The 16916-nt window shown below is 43.7% G+C and overlaps 1 protein-coding gene across 1 annotated transcript in view; it reads right to left on the bottom strand.

Annotated features, from left to right (window-relative positions):
* LOC104033029 (neural-cadherin-like) overlaps positions 1-16916 on the bottom strand; it is a 59703-nt gene that overhangs the window by 24661 nt on the left and 18126 nt on the right. Inside the window, exons 3-13 of the mRNA XM_075705601.1 lie at positions 16346-16571; positions 14416-14620; positions 13911-14022; positions 9929-10178; positions 8859-9001; positions 8334-8506; positions 7823-7991; positions 5453-5623; positions 2127-2299; positions 1834-2001; positions 669-918 (exon numbers count right to left, since the gene is read on the bottom strand). Of these exons, the coding sequence (XP_075561716.1) occupies positions 669-918; positions 1834-2001; positions 2127-2299; positions 5453-5623; positions 7823-7991; positions 8334-8506; positions 8859-9001; positions 9929-10178; positions 13911-14022; positions 14416-14620; positions 16346-16571 (2040 nt within the window). The remainder of the gene's footprint in view (positions 1-668; positions 919-1833; positions 2002-2126; positions 2300-5452; positions 5624-7822; positions 7992-8333; positions 8507-8858; positions 9002-9928; positions 10179-13910; positions 14023-14415; positions 14621-16345; positions 16572-16916) is intronic.

The raw sequence follows: 16916 nt of genomic DNA, 5'->3' as shown, positions 1-16916 counted from the left end.
TTGCTGGAGAGTTCACTTATTCATCTTTTCATCTAAATGATTACATATCAAAAATAACTCCGTTAATGCTTCAAAAAACAGGGATTAAAATCAGATTTATAGTTTTATGTGGATCTGTAGCAGAGCCTTACAAAAAGATCCCACTAAGAGAGGGCTGGATCACATCTTTGAAAACTGTACCTATTGTCAGGACCCTTGCATTTTCATGTCTACAGTTTTAACCTCAACGTTAAATAGAAAATTCTGAATGTAACAATAACCCCTAAACAGACTGGGTATCTGTTTGATATCTATCTGAGCTGTTTCTCTTTCTTTAGCACAGAACATTTCTAGTAATACTCATCTCCTTTCAGTGGCTTGGGGACATTTACTAGATTTTTCCTCCTATCAAAAGAAAATCTTTACAATTATACTTATAAAAGCAGGCACTACTGTTGCATAAACACTCACAGAGCCCATTTTTGCATTATCCCATTTTCACATTTTATAGTTGCACTTTGAAATTGTCTCAAACAGACCTTTTTAATGACTGCACAACTTCCTTTTACCATATAGAAACATACAAAGCATTGTACGTGGCTTGGCATTTCACGGACGTTACCTTAATTCATGGAGTTATACTAAAAATAACAAGAATATTGAGCTGTTCTAACAGCAGCAAAGCTTACCTGTTATGTTCACACAAACAGTGGTAAAGGAAGCTAAAGGGGTCATTGCTACGTTTTGTGCCCGGACTGTCAGGGTGAAAAACTTAGTTGTCTCAAAGTCAAGCGGTTCAGCGACTAGAAGAGAGGCAGATCCATCAGCTCTGTTTGGCTTCAGATAGAAACGAACTGGCATGTTAGTCTCTGGAACTTGACCCTCCTCCAGATTATATGTAACCCTGGGATCACCAAGAGGGGATGTGGCTTTGATGGTCTGAAGAAGAAAAGAGCCACCACATACATTGATGAAGTGCACAGTTGCAAGCGTTAAATGTTCAGTTTGATGGCAAGAACATACATGCATATGTGTTCTCCAAGAACATACATGCCTGTATGACTTGGGTAACAGAAGAGAAACAGTTTACAGAGCTGAGTTTCATTTTACAGCATTTAGGTTTGATGCAGGTCTTTAATCAGCAGTAAATTTACCTGCCTGTAAACATGCCAAGCAAGAACTGCATCACTGGCTAAAGGAAACCCCTCCTCTCTCCTCCTTCCAAAAGAAAAGCAATCCAGAGAGAGACCATTTCTCCACTGAGTGGTACATTTTACCAGGCAAGATACAGACAAAACCTAAATTGTTTACAAGTGCTTGGATATTACATGCAGGAGGAGGAAGGCAGGAATTATCTGGCAATTTACAGAAGAGACTATCCTTAAAGAATAAGTCTGTACAGGTTAAAAAGGAATTGGTTTGGGTTAGAAGAGCCCAAAGCAAACTCCAGCCATTCCATGCTGTAGTGCTAAACTGAGAAAAGCTGCAGGAAAGATCCAGGCAGGCAGCACAGTCCACTGAGAATGGAGGAGTGAGGAGCTGGCCCTTGGTGGGAACACTCAAGGATCTCCCACGCAGGCAGGGCATGGGGTCTTGCTTCTGCGGGAGCACATCCTGACGGCTGCTGGTGTAAAAAGTGGGAAAACTGCTGCCAGCTGAAATGCCAGCCTATTCTGCAACAGGTACTCCTGACAAACACTAATGGGGTGCACAGCTGCGAAGGCTGATAAGGAAACAGCACAATGCAGTAAGGTTGCAGAGTGGGCATCCATGTACTTTTGACACGGAGACAGAGCACAACAGAGGAAGAAGTTGAAATTAAGAGGGAGGGAAGTAATTGCACTTTTAACATACCACTATCTTGGTGTCACGAATGGTGTTTTCGGGGATGGTTACCCAGTATCCGCTCTGCTCCCACTGGGGCGGCTGGCTGAGTGCATTAGTGACAGTTACCGTCAGCTCCACAGTGCTGCTTCTGTTCCCTCCATCTGTCGCTACAACATAGCGACTAATGCGCGTTGTCTATGAAACGAAGAAGATCGAGGATATTTGCAAACCACTTTGTACAAATCAAGAGATTGCAATTAACCTTCTACAATGGATTTGAGGGGTCGGAGGTTGCTTTCTTCCAAGCAGAGTCGCATTACCTGGGACAGCAGGCGGTTCACGTATACCCAGCCCGTGCTGGGGTTGATCTGGAAGTATTCCAGCTGATGCTCTAACATTGAGTATGTGACAGCAGCATTCACACCTTGGTCACTGTCATGAGCTGCAACACGGAGGAAACTCATCCCCACTGGACTGTCTTCACTGAGGAAGTCTTTGAAAAGACAAAGGTATTGTCAGTAGGTCTTGCTCTGGTTTACCAGGCTGTGTGCAATAGAAATACTCCTGTAAAACCTCATAGTCCCCTTCATGGGAGATTAAATGTTTCCGTAGTGAGGCAGGTTATAAAGTATTGTCACTAACAGTGTGCATAGTCCTTTTTCAGCTTCCTCTTCCCTTTTCCCTGACACGCTGGTTTGTTAAGTGAGCTGCTGGTGAAGCAGGTTTACTGACTACGCCGCTGCCAGCACTCGTGCCTCTCCACGGCGGCGCTGGCAAACCCCGCAGCCGCCCGCTGCTTCAGATCACAGCTCAGACTGCTGGGCTCAGCTGCTGATACAAGCAGGTTGGCATCAAAAGGAATTCTGTGTGAACTGAATTAATCCTGAATGTGAGTTGCGGCGGCGGCAGCATCGCCAGCGGGAGGCAGTAGGTAATCGCAAAGCGTGAACTCAGGTCACAGTGAAGACGCCCCCAAAGCCCCAGTGTTCTGGGGACAAGGGCAATGATCATTTTATACATGCCCCTTTCCTTAGGTCTCACTCCCTGTTCCCAGCAATCCACCTGAGATGGAAGTCTTGTCTTCCTGTCTGTGGTCCTAGACGGACCAATCCTTCTTTGAACCTGCTTTTATAATCATCATCTAAAAATCCGGTGGCAAAGAGTCACACAGCTGAAGTACCCATTGCACAGAAGAGTAATTCATTTTGTCTTCCTAAAGCCTGATTCCTGGCAGGGACACCAACAAAATGATGGGAAATTGTGAGCAGTCATTTCTTACTCCCCTCCTGTCTGCCAGGCACAATTTTACATAAAGCTATCTTATCCCTGCCAGCTGCCCTCTCTTCCACACCCCGGTCTTTAGATTGCTCTGATCTGACTTTGGTCCTGCTCTTCCCTCCATCCTCAGCCATCCAGTCCCAATTCCTCCTCCAAGTAGCCATGGGTGCTTGCCTGATCATGTTTTTGAGCCATTTCCATGCACTAAGACTCCATCAGCTCAGTGTACTGAAATGGCCCTGGCAATGGGAAGGCTGTTGCAGTTAGGTTCAGACAACCCAGTCAGTCTATTTCATCACTTCTTGTTCAGAAACCGTTTCATACCGTTGATCTCCCTTGTATGCGTCTCCTTTAGCATTTTCAAGATGGGACAATCAGAATTGCATACTATTTATAAAGTGGAGCGGTTGTGTTTTCTGTTTTGGTTTTCTCCCTTAATATCTACAGTCTGTAGTCTATTCATAGTCAGTAACAGCCAAAGCTACTCTCAGAAGAGATTTACTGGCACTAAAATAGATTAACAAAAATGGAATTTATTGCTAAGGAACACTGTAAAATATCCTTTTTTGTGTTTAAATTTATGCTTTTATAGTCAAATCCTGTTAAATTGCATTGTAAGAAAAAATAGAAAAATTACTTGGAAGTGCTGTACTCTCTCATTTCATGTACTGATGCTTGCAGCTGGCATAACTCTAACACTTACTATACCATCCCTACTGCATGGAGTTAAGCATTTCTTTAAAGTCTGTTTTGCAGGCAGATGATAAGATGCATGGCTTAAATCAGGGATTTGACCAACATCCTAGTGCAGAGGAATAAAGAACCAGCAGTTTCCAGGAAGAATAGAAACCTATGACTAATGGCATTTGATCCTGTTAGAGAAGAAGCTATTTTTAATTCTGTGACGTACAAACATTGATTACTTATGTATAGATGCTGGAAAAGTGCTATGCATAAAGTGACCTCATTATCTGCTGTTTCCCCATCCCAAAGGGCTGCCCTTGCTTCAGGACCTTTGCTGGTAGCCTGTGTTCATGAAAAAAGAAAAAAGTCTGCCCATTCCTCAGAAGTGCCAAATTCACAATAATTACCAAATGCAACCTCTCAGCTTCCCTACTTTTGAAAAAAATAATCCCGGGCAGTTTCACCTGAAGGACATGTTTGAAGGTAGACTAGAAAGGTTCATCTTTGCACAAACATTACTTTTACCTCAAGGACTTCTCTGCTCTGTCCAAAAATATTTCTCTCCAGTGAGATCACTCCCACCTGATTTCTCAGCACTGCTTTGGCCAGGTTTGCAGAAACCGCTGGTAGGAATGCAGAAACGGCTATGCTCAATCTGCACATTTTAACCAGTTTGGCACTTGGAGTTAGTTGCTATAAGATACCCTGAAAGGTGCAACACAATTTTCTTTCCTTCCTTGTGCAGAACTCTGAAGTTTGGAAGTATATTTAGACTCTTTCCTAGCAGGTCACTTCTCCTTGTTAAAATCCTGCCTCTTTTTGAATCCTGCTAAAATGCTGGCCTCTGTGATGCTAAAGATGACTTACTTATGAGCCATCTTCATTTTAATAAGGCATTGGTCACTGCTTTGCCCTATATGACATTTCCACGGAACTGGCAAAACAACTCCAAAATGGAGTTGTTGTCACATGCATCATGAACTATTTTTTGCCCTTTGAGGCGATCACACAAGGAAGGGCCTGTTCTAGTCCAGCAACTAGGGAGTACGCTCATCACTTGTGGGTGACATCAAATGTAGAGGGTCCAAGTGTACTGAAGTGCAGGATTCTACCGGAAAAGCATCAAGTAAAATTAAATGAAAGACTGATGAAAAGCACGTCACGCGGGGATGAAAAAGGGAATGGCACCAGGGTGAACGGGAAAAGCTAGCTCAGCAGCACATTTACAGGAGGCATCAGGGCTCCCAGCCAAACGCAGGCTAGAAGCCAAGGATTTCGGGCTGTTTGACAAGAGATAAATACCACTCCAGCCTATTCGAACAGAGGTGCTGTGTTAAAGAGACACGGATGACAATTGCTTTTCTAGTCAGGGTTGATGAATTCCCAACTAGGACGTCATGCTTTGTTTCGGGACATGGAATAAAAATTCAGTGTGCAGAAAAACTGGGCAGTGAAAAGCTGCAAAGGGAAGGGATCAGATCTGCCTTGTCTGTAGGAGTGAAGACTGTCAATGATTTTAAGAGTGTTGTGATGAATAAAGAGGACTGATCAATTCTGCATATTTCCACTGACGATGAATTAAGCGGTAACTGGCTTAGTGGGCAGCAAAGGAAGACTGGTCATCTAAAAAAATGACCACCATTACAAGGAACTACTAACCAGGTTCACATTAAGAAACACTCACACTGATAGCGACTGTTCTCAAACTTGGGATCGTTGTCATTGACATCAGCAATAAGGACGGTGATCTGACACACGCCGATCAGGGGTTCCAGTGCCTGGTCAGTAGCAGTAACAGACAGCATATACTCCCTCTGCTTCTCCCGGTCAAAACTCTGCGTGGTTGTGATGACTCCTGGGAACACAGACACCTCCTGTTCTGCGTGTCACAGCCTCGGGACTGAATTTGCAGAAAGAGACCTGCACATCTCCTGCACAAAAGGAAGCTCTGACCGCACGCAGCACAAGCATCAAGCTTAATCCACACCAACCCTGCAATGCATGTCTTGGACAAGACTGACTCCAATTCCCCTGTCTGTCCTCTCCTCACATGTCACATGCTGCGAGCAGGCAACAGCTTTCTCTCCTGCTGCCCCGATAAGGACCTTTAGTCCAAGTACCTTGTTATCTCACTCCTCATGGAGCACAGAAGGACTTTCTCCTCCTCGTTGAGAGGCCTCTCTTAGTGATAGTCCAAGTAACTGAGTATTTCAAAGACAGCTCATTATTACTTTGGGGAAGAGTCACACCACAGAAGGCACAAGTGATGTGACCAAAGAAAGTCGTGTCTACTACAGGAGCTGGAAGCTGCCTCACTGAACAGATTAAAATTGGGTAGAATCACATAGCTCAGTTAATAAATCATAGAATCATAGAATCATAGAATTGTTTAGGTTGGAAAAGACCTTTAAGATCATCCAGTCCAACCATTAACCTAACACTACCAAGTCTACTCTAAGCCAATCAAGGGTAGACTAGACTAAACCATGTCCCGTTTTTTGAACACTTCCAGGGATGGGGACTCCACCACCTCTCTGGGCAGCCTGTTCCAATGCCTGACAACCCTTTCCGTAAAGAAATTTTTCCTAATTTCCAACCTAAACCTCCCCTGGCGCAGCTTAAGCCCATTTCCTCTTGTCCTATCGCTAACTACATGGGAGAAGAGACCAACACACACCTCACTACAACCTCCTTTCAGGGAGTTGTAGAGAGCGATAAGGTCTCCCTTCAGCCTCCTCTTCTCCAGGCTAAACAACCCCAGTTCCCTCAGCCGCTCCTCATAAGGCCTGTGCTCCAGACCCTTCACCAGCCTTGTTGCCCTTCTCTGAACACGCTCCAGCACCTCAATGTCCTTCTTGTAGTGAGGGGCCCAAAACTGGACACAGTATTCCAGGTGCGGCCTCACCAGCACCGAGTACAGGGGGACAATCACCTCCCTGCTCCTGCTGGCCACACTATTCCTCATACGAGCCAGGATGCTGTTGGCCTTCTTGGCCACCTGGGCACACTGCTGGCTCATGTTCAGCTGGCTGTCAACCAGCACGCCCAGGTCCTTTTCAGCCAGGCAGCTTTCCAGCCACTCTTCCCCAAGCCTGTAGCGCCGCATGGGGTTGTTGTGCCCGAAGTGCAGGACCCGGCACTTGGCCTTGTTAAACCTCATACAGTTCGCCTCAGCCCATCCGTCCAGCCTGTCCAGGTCCCTCTGCAGGGCCACCCTACCCTCCAGCAGATCGACACTCACACCCAGTTTGGTGTCATCTGCAAACTTACTGAGGGCACACTAAATCCCCTCATCCAGATCATCGATAAAGATACTAAACAAGGCTGGCCCCAAAACAGAGCCCTAGGGATTTCTCCAAATCTTCAGTGTTTCCTCTCTACTAACCAAGCCTCTCCCTGTCTCAGCTCTTTTCTTCTGGTTGGAAGACTTTAAACTGGCCTTCTTGAGGCCACTTCCAGACCTATGTCTCTACTATGCTAGGTACCAGGATTTTGCTGCTCATTGTAGGCCGTTTCAGTCTCCTGCACAGTCCTGGACATGCAAATACCCCATTTTACTGTTTTGGCTATGGAAACATCAACAACTTTTCTAACTTCTTCATCTGAAATGCATCAAGACTGTCTGTCACTGCCCTGTTCTGGTACAAGGGTTTTGACTCTATACACACTGCACTGGACCTCCTATTTGTGCATGAGATGAGAAACAAACCGTTGCCACATCGAATGGAAGAACAAACTCGAGCTGTTAAGAGTCATGCTTTCTGTTCTGCATTTTTATAGCTACACTTGATCCAGTAGGAAGATAACTGATACACAATAGCTTTTTATGTTCTTATTGAACTGGGGTTTGTTTCCCTACTTAATTTGTCATTTAAATCACTATAATCTTAATTTAATCTATGTGCATGGTGATCCATATACTCTGAATCTTTTCCAGTGTTTATTCTATAAGCTGTTACAGCTAACTCTGCAGTTACACTGTTAAAGCATGAGACCACATGGACACAATACAACAGCTTTCTCATTTTATCTCAGTATCCTGAAGGCTACTGACCTGTGTCTGGGTCAATGCTGAAGCCTAGGGAAGCCCCATCTCGGTGCATGAGCCCATACTTCACCTCTCCGTTGATGCCGAGGTCTGCATCGTAGGCTTCTACCTGTAGCACATACGTGCCTGGAGGCTGATTCTCCAGGACCCAGGTGTTGTCGCTGTAGTAAGTGCACTAAAAATACACCCAAACATCCAACCCTATATATATTGCACAGCGCCACATGAATTTCCTGCACAGTGTCAATATTTTTTCCAGCATGTCTGAGAAGAACTCAGAAGAAAATCACTTCTATTTATACTCACAAAGAAATCAAGCTCTAAGGGAGAGGAAGGAAAAAAGGAGAGTGAAGACTTTACACTTTAAGTATGAAGAAAGCTGGCTGCGTGTTCACTTGCAATTCATTCTGCTTTGCAAACACAATCCCTTCAGCCCGCCAGCAATCACCAGTAGCCAAGAGAAGTCTATAACCCCAATTATGGATGAGAAAAGAATATCTGCAGAAAGACATCTTACCTCTCTGAAGACAGGCTTGTTGTTATTGATGTCGTTAACTCCTACAATAACCTCAGCAAAACCGCTGAGAGGGGTGGGTCCCCCGGAGGCATTGTCATCTATCGCAGTGATGTTCAGCGTGTATTGTGGCCCTTTCAGCTTGGGCGGTGGGCTTCTGCGGAGTTTAATGATACCTAAATTTGGAAGCATAAAGTATCATTTTCTTTTACAGTGTAAATAGACAAACAAAATCAAGTGAGCATCACATTTCTCTGCCACTGCACTGTTAGTTCAGTTTGTATTTTGGTTGTAAAGCATAGGAATCGGCCATCTTAGACCGCACAGTCCTTGGACCAGGATCCCAAGTTTTGGTTGATATTTGGAGAAAGGCCATCATATCAAAGAGCTAATTCTCATTGATACAAAGCATCCCCATTTGCAGATTGTATAAATATGGCGTTTTCTTATGAGTTTTGACACACAGGTGAAGCAGAGTCAATACAGACTAGACAGTAAATAAGCGTGTTCTAAAACCTCTTTCCTTACCTTTCTGGCTATCCAGTTCAAAGTTACCTTCCTCATTGCCTCCTGTAATTAGATAAAGCAACCCATCTCCATCAGGGTCCTTTGCCCGAACAGCAGCCACTAAGGTGCTGGGACCAGCATCTTCCGAAAGGAAAGTTCTGTAACTGATGCACATATGGGAGTAATGGCAGCACATTCAGTATCAGAATAATCATCACCATGTTAACCATCAGCCAAGGATTTTAAATTCATTATGAACGTAATTTTTTTAAGCTTTGGGCATACAATCATGGAATCTTTAATCAGTTTAGGACAAGACTTTGATCATCTTTATTTGGCGTAGGCTATGTATTTTAGGATTGTAATCCTGCGGTTTTGGTACATATAATTTCCAAGGATCTTTTGGAAGATACCAATATGCACTATACTACATTGCACTGCAAACCAGGATCACTTGTCTCCTAAAGATGAGAAAAAGGACTAGTATCTGTCATGCAGCTTTCCTTATGTCCCTACACACTAATGGAAAGCATCAGATACTACAGAGATGAATGCAAAACAGTGTTTCATTTTGCAAATAAATGTATGTACTTTTTGTATTTAAAACATGTCCATACTTTAAACTCATGCAAAAAATAGAAATTATATTCATTCAGTAAAGGAAAGAAAGCATTTTAAACAAGGAGGACCCTGTGAAATTAGCTTATAATACAGTCTGCTGATGATAAAATTAAGTTTTAATGTTTGCTAACTACCATCTTTATCTGTCATATATTTATACATGGACAATCACTTTGAGACCTAGAAGTCAACACAGTCAAAATCATTCCCTACAGAGTTAGGTCTTTTATTTATTCTGTTCTCTCTTGATGAAGTCAATATGCTGATATCACAACTGGTGTACTTTTTTTTTATGCACTCTAGAAATGAAAGGCCAGCTTCTGAAGCCTTTCTTCATACAAATGACTCCTTGTTTTCTCTGGTACTTGCAGTTGCGCAAAACAACAAGGTACCATTTAGCCAAGTGTTATTAAGGTTACGCATATGAACAGCATCTGTGAAAACCAAAGCAGGAGTTCAAGCTGGCTTACATGGACTGGGAGAAGACTGGAGCCTCATCATTCACGTTGGCCATTCGAATCCGCACAGATGCCGTCCCTGTCCGAGGGGGATGTCCTTTATCGACAGCTATCACCACAAACTCATACATATGGTTCGCTCGCTCAAAGTTCAGCCTCTGGTTAGAACTGACAACCCCGTGATGTGTGATGGAAAAATCAGTGCTCTGGATGAAGTAAGCAATCTCAGAGTTGGAGCCAGAGTCGCAGTCTGTTGCAAGCACTATTAGAGAACACATTTAACAGAACGGTCATGCTGCAGAAGAGGTTTGGTTATGCTATTTCCTACCAACTCAACTTCAGATACTTTTTCTTCTTTGAGAACAGATGTCACCTAAATCTGTTTTATCCATAAAAGCCTTATTTTTGTCGTAAGAGTCTGGGAACTCAGCAGGAGGCTGGGAGTAAAAAAGCAAACAAACTCTTCCCCTCCTCCAACCCAGCCTGAAGTAATCGCAGCAAGGCGGGGTTGCAAGAGAGCTGTGATCCCAATACTATAGAACATGTTTTGTACAAATAGCAGTCAACACTGGTAATTATCGCATAATCAATATGCATGTTGGTAGAACATTATCGGTCATAAACTGTGTCCTCACTCTCTCCAGGGATGCCCTTCAAATTTAATTAACTCCCAGCTGTGTTATAGCTAAAGTACTTTTTAATCACCTGGCGCTTCAAGGTACAAAAAGTGATTAAACATTCCTCCCTAGCAAGTGTTTATTCAGTACATTGGGTGTCCCATCTGCTCAGAAGCAGCAAATCAGCAGAACAAAGAGCTAGAGCTCACCACGTAGTATCAAAAGTGGTTTTTAAGAGCAGGAGCCCACCTCTTTAATTACTCTGCCATTTTTCTAGCCAAACAATGAGGCTTGCACTCATACCCACACTGGTATTAAACAAACTCCTTATTCTACCGGGAGGATACAGATGCAGCCATTGCAGTAGCACACAGCCTTCTGGAAGTGGAACAGTGATTGCAGTGCACGGACACCCTGGCAGACAGCTACAGCGTCATCCAAAAATGAGACGAAGAAACAAGGACCCATCACTATCAGAATATTAACTCAAAGGGGTTAATTCCCCTGGAAGGGGAAGAGAAAGATTTCAAAAAGCATGCTGAAATGCTGTGCTACTTAGTTGCAAAAAATTCAACTACCTCTGCCTGTGGAAAGTTACTCATCTCAGTTTAAAAGGACATTTAGGGTGGTTGTAACACTTTGTTTAACATCTCTCAAAATCCTACTGTGAATAAATGTTTGGGTGTGTTACACACTACAGAAGCAAGAGCTTTAGAGTTAGTCACTCTCTTGCTGTACTGAAAACCTAAATATATTAAAAACTCAAGAAAGACTGAAATGAAAGTGACTTAAAACTGTTAAATTTCGTGGTCAAGTATTGTTTTTAGAAAGATATGCAGAAAGTGAAAACATATTTGATTTAAAGTTCTGATTTAATCTGCAGAATCATTACCAAGATATTGTAACCATTCACAAAAATACATTTTATGTGCTTAACGATCATACTTTTTTTTTCCCCAGATGTTTCTGGCAAATGGGAAACGTGATGCTTACTTGTACATGACAAAGACTTGCCTTACTTCCCAATAGCAACTGGAAATTCCATTCCCCTTCTGTTTCATTCCATCCTGCAAACTGATCTGCATTGCAAAGGTATTTTGAGGATCATACACCAACCACAAACAGGCCTGTGCTAGCTCTACCCATGCTCTAAGCTTAGTGCAAGCTAACTCCAGCTCAAAGCCTAGTATGTTAGCGCTAAGTTGCCGGCTACAACTCCAAGCCTTGCTCTGCTGGCATGGTGGTGCAGCTGAAGGAGTACACTAACCCCTTCTGAGACCATCCCTCCATGCTTTTTAGATCAGAGCTTGTTTGCATCCAGACATCTTAAAGCATATGCAGTGAGCATAAATCTGCCCACAATGATTAAGTAGACAGGCTGACTCAGCAAGGGTAGCAGCAGTGCTACAAACATGATACAAGCCAGACTTTGAGTGTGTTAAAATAAAAATGGTTGACGACTAAAACCTACAGTTACATCATCCACAGTTTTGACAAATGGCATATATCAAACTATCTTTTTCACTGCCATCGATAGCAACCCAGTCAGCCACAGAATGGCAAAAGCTGTCTTGAATTTGCATTTAACTTTGTGGGACATTCTGAGGTTGCAACATCCCACCCTTCAAGGAACTATAGCCAGGGTAAGACCTCCTTTTTTTTTTTTTCCTGAGATGATACTTGCTTTGGCAGTCAGAATTAGTGGCACGGCACTTATTCAGCACACAGTACAGCTGACTGCACATATGGCTTCCTTGCAGCCACTACCAATGCTGCTTGGCCCTTCAACATCCAAGTGAGTGTTCACCCACACATTTTCACTGTCACTATACCTCCACCTCGCATCTTCTTTTCTAAGGTGGCTCTTTCTCTTGAAATGTACCCCGTGTGGCAAGACAACCACATGGCATGCAATTGCACAGCTTTGCTGTTCTGCTGTTCTTCTTGCTTTGGACATGGGGCATATATTTTTTCCTCACAGTTGGGTGACTTTTGACCAGCTTTACAAGTTTCCTGAAGGGTATAGCATACATCTCTTCAAGGAAAATCACATGCTTAGGAATTTTAGGAGTTTGTCATTCCAATCAACTTATTTCTTCCTAAGAGCCATTAAACCAAAAAATGAACTACAGCAAGCTCTGGACTCTCTTGGTAATTGTTTAGAGAAAGCAGTCCCTGCAGCCCTCTTATCAGCACGTGGCTACACGAGGGAAGCTAAGCTTCTTATCACCACTGCAACCTGGATGCATTCAGCTTCAAATTCAGGAAATTTACATCGTTGTCTTCAAAAGACACATCTTAGATGTGTACATTTTTGCTAAGTCTTGCCTTGGCACTTACCCATTTCTCACATGGTTCATAACCCACCTGAGGTCTCAGCCCGTGTTCCTGTTACTACCCCAGTACCTCTCCCTACTTTCAGTTTGAATACTGACAGCAAGCCTGTAAGCATTCTCCCGGTTTTAGGCGGGACACACCTGTGGCGTGTATCATATCACGACTACATCAGATCTCGAGACATCTTTGAAGGCATTTAACTGACACCAGTAAAACAGGTTGGAGAATGGACTTTTTTCCTTGTCTGTTGGACTCCAAAGACTGAGACAAGACGTGCGGCATCATCCAAGTTCACTCCTTATTTGTGCAACCACAGTATTTCAAGAGCAATCTTGAAGTTTTGGTTGGGACTTGAGGCTTAAAATTATTTCCAACAGCTCTAATCTTTCAACAGAAAAATTCTAGCCTCTAAAAATGTCATCTGTGCACTCAGGGTTTATGTGCAAGTGATATGTGGCCATGTTAAACACAACAAACTTGGAATGATGACTGAGAAGCCACAACCATAAATATAAAAGTTCACAGGCTTTCCAAAGGTTTCTCCTTTAACACTTTCTAAGTCAATTATCCAGCATTAATACCTATTTGATAAAACTAACTGCCCATTTAAAGTACTCTTTTTTTTTTTTTTTTAACAAATTAAGAAAAGAAAAACTAGTTGCAGCTGCTTCCAGGCCACAAAAAGATGACCAGGCTGAGTTAAAAGACAGCCACAAGATTTAAAGGAAACAAGCTATGGCAATCCACTAAGTTACTGCCTGTCAGCTGCCTTAACTGCTCTTGGGATGCCACAGGATCCCTCCTTGGGCACAGCTGTGTGACACAGCACAGTGGTCCTCACCTGAAGACACTCACAACTCTACTTCCAGGATACCTAAAAGCCACCTACAGCTCTCCAGGAAGGTTACCATCCACCTCTTACAAAGGCATTACTCACTGTGGAAGAGACAGCACTTCCTCACGGTAAGAACATGAACACGTAACACAAACTACCACCTCCATGGCAAGACTGAAATGAAAGGTACCGGGATGGTCCTCACCTTGCAGTAGAGATGTGCCGACAGGAATGGTTTCAGGAATGTTGTCTCTGCTGTAAATGGAGTGTTGAAATTCGGGAGAACAGTCATTTTCATCGGTGATATGGACCACAACCTGAGACAAAAAGACATACTGCCAGGAGATTTTAGTTTCTACACTTAGGAAAACAGGCACCTTGTTCTGGACACTGCCTGGGTAGTCATTGCTTTTGCTGCTGTCCCATCCTTATACCTCTGATGCTAAAGTTTTTCTCACACTACTCCTGCAACACATAGAACTATTATCTCCTTCACTTCCAAGCAGATGGGAGGCAAAGCCAAAGAGAAATAACAAGAGGTATTTCGCAGAGCCTAGATCTGAGCCCAGATCAGAGCCTAGCCTTCTGCCTGCACCATAAGGCCTCCTCCCTCCCAAGCATCTTCAGTTTTCTAGGCTATCCCTGTGTGTAACTGGTCCCACTAACGAGGTAACGAAGACAGTGGGTAGGAAGCAAAGTGATCCGAGTACCTCAGTCACGCTGCTGAGAGTGCTCTCAACTTCCATGGCTTTCAGTAAGAGGTGATAGAGGTGGTGCTCGCTCTCGTAGTCCACGGGGTGGGTCAGGCTGAGCTCTCCGCTCTCCTGCCTCACGCTGAAGAGCCCGCTGGGGTTTGTCAGCAGAGTGTACGAAAGAGGCTGGCTCTGGAAAGAAACAGCCTCAACAACTGCTACTCTGTAAAGAACGAGAGAATAACCCTTTGCTTCAAAACAACAACAAAAGCTGTCTCCTGAGCACCTAGAAGAGCAAAATGAGGATGACAAAAGGTGAATTGCTCACTCGGTCAATGCTGGGCTCAGCTTTGTATTCAGACTGGGAATCCTTGTGCTACAGGGAGCCCTCTCTTCTCTCACCAAACTGATCCCTTGACATAGCAGGGCTGGTATAACAACCCATTTCAACGCCCTACTAACATGAAAACATCTTTTTCTTCCCTTTTGTACCTTTCCAAATACTTGACAGCAGTTACTGGTTTAGCTTTGGTTACAGAGGTAGCTGAGCTACTATACTTTTGACTTTCTTTGAAGCTGTATATTCAGAAAAGGAACGGATTCAGAGATGGATGGGAAACCCACGAAGCACAGGGCCTTTCCAGACCCTGCTGTCTGCCTTGGCAGGATATGAAATGAATGTTTGCCTCCCTGCCATGACTTATGCTTTGAAGCTCCATCTCTCACAGCAGTCTGTGGCCAGCATGACAATATACTTTAAACCCATCTCAGTAAAAACTCCAGGGAAGGAGACAAATTTCCCTCCTCCTCCTCATTCAGTCTCTTTTAAGGAGTAAGTGGCTCATCTCCAGTAGTTTTTCCTACTTCATCAGCTTATTTTGAGGTTTCCTACTCCTTGAAGGCCCTATGGCACTGCTCCACCTGCTACTTGGTGCCTTAAAAGCCCATGCTGCTCTCAAGCAGATGAACAGTGAAAATAAAACCAGAGCCAGCTCGGCAGCATCTCCCCACTGTGGCTTGGCTTAGCTACTCTTCATGCAACAGCAGAGCCCCTTGGAGACTTAGCTGTATCTATTCGCGCCTCACATGGGCGCTGTTGTCTCAGGAGTCTGGCAATGATTTGCCTTTCTAAAAATTTAAATACAAGTCAAAGAGGATACAAACAACTCCAAATCTGGTTAATTAAAAGACAGTATTTTTCAAGCACTCATTTATATCTGAAGTGCTCCAGGAGATGCATAGCCAGGAGTCTGGCTGCTTTAATTCATGATGCAATGCAATAAGACCCCAAAGAGCATTAAAATAATAATTTCAGCAGAATTCCAGCATCCCAGACTACACCAGGTGCCACACTGGAGACTCTCAAACCCCAGAAAAAGCATCAGGGAACTGGGGTTGTTTAGCCTGGAGAAGAGGAGGCTGAGGGGAGGCCTTATCACTCTCTACAACTCCCTGAAAGGAGGTTGTAGTGAGGTGGGTGTTGGTCTCTTCTCCCAAGTAGTTAGCGATAGGACAAGAGGAAATGGGCTCAAGCTGCGCCAGGGGAGGTTTAGATTGGATACTAGGAAAAATTTCTTCACGGAAAGGGTAGTCAAGCATTGGAACAGGCTGCCCAGAGAGGCGGTGGAGCCACCATCCCTGGAAGTGTTCAAAAAATGGGTAGACATGGCACTTCGGGACATGGTTTAGTCTAGTCTACCCTTGATTGGTTTAGTGTGGACTTGGTAATGTTAGGTTAATGGTTGGACTGGATGATCTTAAAGGTCTTTTCCAACCTAAACGATTCTATGATTTCTTTTAGAAAACACAACACTATTTTTTAAGTGTAATAGGCAAACACATATGCATAGCCCTGAGAAGCAACAACACAAAAATTTCACTTTATTGTGCTCCATGAAGTTCCTCTCAGACTGCAGGGAGGGAGCTCACCTAACAAAGTACAACTTACTTTTCTCCTGCTGGAGTATTTTCAGGGACAAACACACTGTAGGACATGTTAGTGAACTGCGGAGGTCGGGAGCCCGCCAGGATGGAAATGGAGGCGTAGGGACTTTTGTTGCCGTACTCATCAGTGGCTTCCACAGTAACCACGTACTCCTTGTTCCACGTCAAAGGCAAGCCAGTCGTCATGATAATGCCAGTATCCTTATCTACTTGGAATCGCTCTTCACCACCTACCAATATATGCACAAAACTGGTCTGAAAAATGCCTCACAGCAAGAACATTTGCATCATCACTATTTTAAGGTAATCTATCCTCAAATCATCTACCTATGTCCTCATGCACTTCTTTTTTCCTCTCCAGTTGTGCAGTGCACCTTATCTTTTACTCACACCGTGCTCTGTTGACTGGTAAAAGAGATGAGAACGGGCGAGAAATGGAGCCTTATGCTAATGGTAAGGCTGCAATCAATTTCAAAATAGAAGTAAAGCAAAGAAAATGGCAGCAAGAAAGATTCCCATCCACATAACTGTTTTACTTAAAGCACCTCCAGCTTCTACTTGCTGTACCTGCTGTA

This window comes from Pelecanus crispus, chromosome 2, assembly GCF_030463565.1.
Source record: "Pelecanus crispus isolate bPelCri1 chromosome 2, bPelCri1.pri, whole genome shotgun sequence".
Classification (NCBI taxonomy): Eukaryota; Metazoa; Chordata; class Aves; order Pelecaniformes; family Pelecanidae; genus Pelecanus; species Pelecanus crispus.
This window is presented reverse-complemented; position numbering and strand designations above follow the sequence as displayed.